Source organism: Caretta caretta, chromosome 3, assembly GCF_965140235.1.
Source record: "Caretta caretta isolate rCarCar2 chromosome 3, rCarCar1.hap1, whole genome shotgun sequence".
NCBI lineage: Eukaryota > Metazoa > Chordata > Testudines > Cheloniidae > Caretta > Caretta caretta.
Genome location: NC_134208.1, coordinates 1,476,803 through 1,482,809, shown reverse-complemented (window position 1 = coordinate 1,482,809; position 6,007 = coordinate 1,476,803). Strand labels below are relative to the sequence as shown.

At 65.7% G+C, this 6,007-nt stretch overlaps 1 protein-coding gene across 6 annotated transcripts in view; it reads right to left on the bottom strand.

The window, feature by feature from the left end:
• Positions 1–490: 490 nt before the first annotated feature.
• Positions 491–6,007, bottom strand: part of LOC125634824 (cGMP-dependent protein kinase 1-like) — an 80,288-nt gene continuing 74,771 nt past the window's right edge. For 5 of the 6 annotated variants that reach the window (XM_048846089.2, XM_048846093.2, XM_048846088.2 and 2 more), the window contains 4 exons: positions 2,473–2,589; positions 2,081–2,143; positions 1,387–1,462; positions 491–888 (listed from right to left, as the gene is read on the bottom strand). In XM_048846089.2, coding sequence (XP_048702046.2) covers positions 802–888; positions 1,387–1,462; positions 2,081–2,143; positions 2,473–2,589 — 343 coding nt within the window. In that variant the 3' untranslated portion in view covers positions 491–801. Of the gene's footprint in view, positions 889–1,360; positions 1,463–2,080; positions 2,144–2,472; positions 2,590–6,007 lie in introns of all 6 variants that reach the window. The other variant, XM_048846090.2, reaches the window with a different exon arrangement.

Here is a 6,007-nt window from a genome sequence, read left to right as displayed (position 1 = left end):
CGCCTCGCTTCTCAGCCTGGCTGCCCCCCCAGCCACCCTGGTGCCGTGGGCCGCTCCTCACCAGGGCGAGACGCGTTGCCCGGGGGTGCCCGACTCAGCCCAGACGCAGCCCCCGGGAGAGAACTGCAAGGCCAGCACCCAGCCTGCCCTGAGCGTGGCGCTGCTCTGCGGCGGGGGCTCCAGGCATGGGGTGAACCCCCCCTGCACCTTGCAGCCCCCCCAGGGCTGCCCCTCAGTCCTGCCGGGGCAGAGCCAGCTTGGGTCCCTGGGGGAGGCGCCGCTGGGGAGTGGGGCCGGCGCTGCCGGGCAGAGCCAGCAGGAGAAGCCACCGTTGCCAGAGCCAGGCACACGTGAGCACCAGCCAGAGCCGCGGGGCCCCGGGAGCAGCTCACGCCGGAATTGCTGCTCCAGCCTTGTTCCCCTGCCCGGGCACCGCAGGGGCCCCCTCCCTGCCCACGGGCAGCGCGGCAGGGACCGGGACCAGGCTGCATGGAGTCACACAGGGGCCTTTATTGCCCACAGCCCAGGGGGCCAGGCCCGGGGCAGCTCCCACCCTCATGCAGCCGCTTTCAGGAACAGGCCTGTGCAGGCCCAGGGCCCTCTGCTCCCCACCAGCGGGGTCTGCCAGGCTGGGGCCCCGTGCCCAGGAGGGGCCAGCCCAGGGCTAACAGCAGACCAGGGCCCCGTCCTCCCGCGGGCAGGGGGCACGTGCCCAGCTCAGCAACAGGGCAGCAGCCACTAGCAGAGCGTCCCCCCATCCCCCAGTCCTGGTGGTGCTGCTGGCCTGGGCCCCACGGCTGCTCAGAAATCCTCGTCCCAGCCCGAGAACTCCTCCTCGGCCGGCGTCCAGTCTACCGAGAAGCGCTTGAAGTTGGCGTAGGGCGGGCCCTGTGGAGAGAGGGTGTGGGGCTCAGTCTCCTCCAGCTCCGGGTCACAGCTGCAGCTGCCTCCTGCCCCACACGGGGCTTGGCCTGGGTCCTCCCTCCCTGGCTCGCCACCTGCCCCATGACACCCACCCGGCTCTGGCCCCAGCATGAGGCTCCCGCAGCCAGGGGCTGCCCCACAGCAGGGGGCTGCTCGGTCTGGACTGTGCCACCTTGGAGGGCCCTCCCTGCCCCTGTGTTGCAGGGTCTCTGGCTGGCATGCTTGGGTGAGGGGGATGCTATGCCAGGTTGCCTCCATTCTGTGGGCAGAGTGATGCAGCTCATGGGGGGGGCACAGTGCAGCATGGCATGCTGGGAGCTGTGGGGCCCTATGGAGGCAGAGCATGGCAGCCCCCTCCCCCCCAGTCCCGCGCCAAGGACTCAGCCCATCACCCCTGAACACTGGACCACCAAGCCCAGGCCTGCCCCAGCCTCACCCGGGGTCCACCCGCAGCCCCCACACCTGCTTCATCAGCGCCAGGGTGGGAGCATCGATCTGCCGCAGAGCCAGACGCTTCCACTTCACCGAGCCAAACCACCTGGGAGCAAGGACAGCGTCAGTGGGGCAGAAGCGCCGGCCACAGGGCATCCCAGCTCCTCCAGCCCCACCTCTCCCAGCCAGAGGAGGGAAGCCCCAGCAGGGGGCGCTGTTGGGGGTGGGGCCGGAGGAGGGAAGCCCCAGCAGGGGGCGCTGTTGGGGGCGGGGCCGGACGAGGGAAGCCCCAGCAGGGGGCGCTGTTGGGGGCGGGGCCAGAGGAGGGAAGCCCCAGCAGGGGGCGCTGCTGGGGGCGGGGCCGGACGAGGGAAGCCCCAGCAGGGGGCGCTGCTGGGAGCTGGGCCCGATGAGGGAAGCCCCAGCAGGGGGCGCTGCTGGGGGCGGGGCCGGACAAGGGAAGCCCCAGCAGGGAGCGCTGTTGGGGGCGGGGCCGGACGAGGGAAGCCCCAGCAGGGGGCGCTGCTGGGGGCGGGGCCGGAGGGGGGAGCCCCAGCAGGCGGCGCTGCTGGGAGCGGGGCCGGAGGGGGGAGCCCCAGCAGGGGGCGCTGCTGGGGGCGGGGCCGGAGGAGGGAAGCCCCAGCAGGGGGCGCTGTTGGGGGCGGGGCCGGAGGGGGGAGCCCTGGCTGTGTGGGCTCCCCTTCTCCCTTGGCTTCTCTCCTACCGGTGTTTCCTGATGCCGCGGATGCCGGTGCGGGTGTTGCCCAAGCGCTGCCCGGGCCGGTGCCTGCGGGGGTGCGGAGAACAGGCTCAGTGGGGGCCCTGACATTGCCCCTCCCCCTCCCCGCAGCCCCCCCAGCTCTGCCCTTGCCAGGCAGCTTCACACAGCACCGGCCACGGCACAGCTCCGGCAGGGGGAGCCCTTCGCCCGCAGCTCAGCAACGAGCTCACCGGGAGGGTAGGGAGTCTCCAGCCCAGTGCCCCCCTCACCCCCCGGGTCAGGCCCTGGAGCCCTATAGCCGGCCTTGTGGGCTGGCCAGCACCCACCACGCCCACCCGGCAGCCGTGGGCATGCGGCGGTGCCAGGGAGCTGCAGCCCGCGCCCGGCCCACCTACCGACACAGCTTGGAGACCAGGGAGCAGGCGGCCTCACTCATGTAGGCCGGGAACGAGAACACCCCGTCCAGGATCTTGCTGTAGATCTTCTGGGGATCGGAGCTGTGGAACGGGGGCCTGGCGAGAGACGGGGGGCATCACACACCCGGCCCCTCCCCGGGGACGCCCTGACACTCTCCCCTCCTCCAACCAGCAGGCCGCTCCCGGGACACCCCCAGGGACGCCCCAACACTCTCCCCTCCTCCACCCGACAGGCCACACCCAGGGACCACCCCAGGGACACCCCGACACTCCCTCCTCCACCCGGCAGGCTGCTCCCGGGGACCCCCCCCCCGGGGACGCCCTGACACTCTCCCCTCCTCCACCTGACAGGCCGCTCCCAGGACCCCCCCTTGTGACGCAGCAGGGAATGGGGAGGATTTGACCTGGGGATGTTGCAGGGGAGTTTCACTGGGGATGGGAGACTTCGCTTGAGGGACGATACCTGAGCCTGTTACCTGAGCCAGGAGGGGGTTGGGTCCAGGTGACACCTTCTGCCCAGGAAACTGAACAAAGGCTGGGAGAGGAGCTGGGGGGAGGCTGGGGGAGTCGGCTGGAGGGGTTTCCAGTTTGGGGAGTTGGCTGGGGAAGAGGAGAGAGCCCCAAGGCTGGGGTCTAATCTCCCTGCCCCCCACCCCCCAAAAGGGCCTAAGGGGTCCTGTTTATGCCTACAAGCTCTGGTCTGGACTGTATTCCCATCATCCCTAATAAATCTTCTGTTCTACTGGCTGGCTGAGAGTCGTGGTGAATCACAGGAAGTGGGGGTGCAGGGCCCTGACTTCGGAGTGAGTGCTTTGTACCCCTGGAGGTGGATGGGAGGAAGGTCAATGGATACTGGGATACGGGCGCGGAGGTGACGCTGGCCTGGCCCAAGGTGGTGGCCCCAGACCGCCCTGGTTGTGACCCGTAGCCAGAGCCAGTGAGGGGCACTGCACCCTGACCTCGGGGAGGGTACCGCACCGGAGGCGCAGGACCCTACCCTGGTGGGAAGGGAGGGCCGAGGGGCACGGCTCAGAGAGGCTGAGGCCTCAGACCTGGCCACTGAGGGGGAACCGGGCCCCATCCCTTCCCCAGCTGCTGAGTTCCAGGCCGAGTTGAGGAAAGATCCCTCCTTGCGGAAGCTCAGGGACCTGGCCGACCTCAGGGTGGTACGGACCATGAGGAGAGGCTGCCAGGACAGGTTCCTGTGGGAGAAGGGGTTCCTATACCGAGAATGGGCTCCCACAAGGGAAGTAGAGTCCTGTGGGATCAGGAGGCAGCTGGTGGTCCCCCAGAAGTATCGCCGCAAGCTCCTGTACCTGGCCCATGACATCCCCCTCGCAGGGCACCAGGGAATCCGGCGCACCCGGCAGAGGTTGCTACAGAACTTTTACTGGCCCGGGGTCTTTACCACGGTCCGGCAGTATTGCCGATCCTGTGACCCCTGTCAGAGGGTGGGGAAGGCCCGGGACAAGGGGAAAGCGGCTTTGAGACCTTTGCCCATCATAGAGGAGCCTTTCCAGAAGGTGGCCATGGACATTGTGGGGCCTCTCAGCAGGACGACCCGGTCGGGGAAGAAATACATTCTGATGGTGGTAGATTTTGCCACCCGCTACCCCGAGGCAGTGCCCTTAGCTTCCATTGAAGCAGACACCGTGGCCGATGCGCTCCTGACCATTTTCAGCCAAGTGGGGTTCCCCAAGGAAGTCTTGACAGACCAAGGCTCCAACTTCATGTCGGCCCTGCTCCGGTGCTTGTGGGAGAAATGTGGGATCCGGCACGACTGGGCCTCAGCGTATCACCCCCAGTCCAATGGGCTGGTGGAGAGGTTCAATGGGACGCTAAAGATGATGCTGAAAACCTTTATGAACCAGCACCCGCAGGATTGGGACAAGTACTTACCTCACCTGCTGTTCGCGTACAGGGAGGTGCCCCAGGAGTCTACTGGATTTTCACCTTTCGAACTGTTATATGGCAGGAGGGTGAGGGGCCCCCTGGACCTGATGAGAGACGAGTGGGAGGGGAAGGCCACTCCCGATGGAGAGTCAGTGGTGGAGTATGTCCTGATCTTCCGAGAGAGACTGGCTGAACTCATGGGCCTGGCCAGGGAGAATCTGGCCAGAGCCCAGAGGAAGCAGAAGGTCTGGTATGACCGCACAGCGCGGGCCCGTGCCTACGCCACCGGGGATCAGGTGATGGTTCTCATCCCCGTGAGAAAGAACAAACTACAGGCCGCCTGGGAGGGCCCTTTCAAGGTCGTCAAGCAGCTCAATGAGGTAAACTATGTGGTGGAGCTGTCGAACCGGGCGCACCACCGCCGGGTGTACCATGTGAATATGATGAAGCCATATTATGCCAGGGGGAATGTGGTGTTGGCCATGTGTGGACAGTGGAAGGAGCAGGGAGATGACCCTTTAGTAGACCTATTCCCTGGGACCAGAGCTGGTTCCCCCCTGGAAACAATTCCCCTCTCGGATCAGCTAACCCCTGCCCAGTAAGCTGAGGTCAGGGGGGTGCTGCATCCGTACCGACAGCTGTTTTCCAACCAGCCTGGACGCACTAATCTGACTGTCCACTGGGTGCAGACAGGGTCACACCCGCCGATAAGATGCTCCCCCTTCCGAGTCACAGGGAAAACTGCTCAGGACCTGGAAAGAGAGGTCTGGGACATGCTGGCTTTGGGGGTGATCCAGCCATCTGCCAGCCCTTGGGCCTCGCCGGTGGTGCTGGTCCCCAAAAAGGACGGGTCAGTCCGGTTCTGTGTGGACTATCGGAAGCTCAATGCCATCACGGTATCTGATGCCTACCCCATGCCCAGGCCGGACGAGCTCCTAGACAAGCTGGGAGGAGCTCGGTACCTTACCACCATGGACCTTACAAAGGGCTACTGGCAAGTGCCGCTGGATGCAGATGCCCGGCTGAAATCGGCCTTTATCACGCCTCTGGGGCACTATGAGTTCCTGACCCTGCTTTCAGCCTCAAGGGAGCGCCGGCCACCTTCCAGCGCCTGGTGGACCAGCTCCTGAGGGGGATGGAGAGTTTTGCCGTGGCGTATATTGATGACATCTGTGTCTTTAGCCAGACCGGGGAGGACCATGTGTCCCAGGTTAGACAAGTGCTGGACCAACTCCAGGGGGCTGGGCTGACTGTAAAAGCGGAGAAGTGCAAGGTGGGAATGGCCAAAGTATCTTACCTGGGCCATCGACTGGGGAGCGGCCGCCTAAAGCAGAACCAGCCAAGGTGGAGGTGATCAGAGACCGGCCCGCTCCCCACACCAAAAAGCAGGTCCAAGCCTTTATTGGGATGGCAGGATACTACCGAAGATTTGTGCCCCACTTTAGCGCCATAGCCACCCCCATCACTGAGCTAGGCAAGAAGGGGAAGCCAGACAAGGTGGTCTGGACTGAGCAGTGCCAGGAGGCTTTCCGGGCGCTGAAGGAGGCTCTGATCAGTGGCCCAGTTCTGGCAAACCCAGACTTTGACAAGCCCTTTGTGGTGTTCACCAACGCCTCAGACA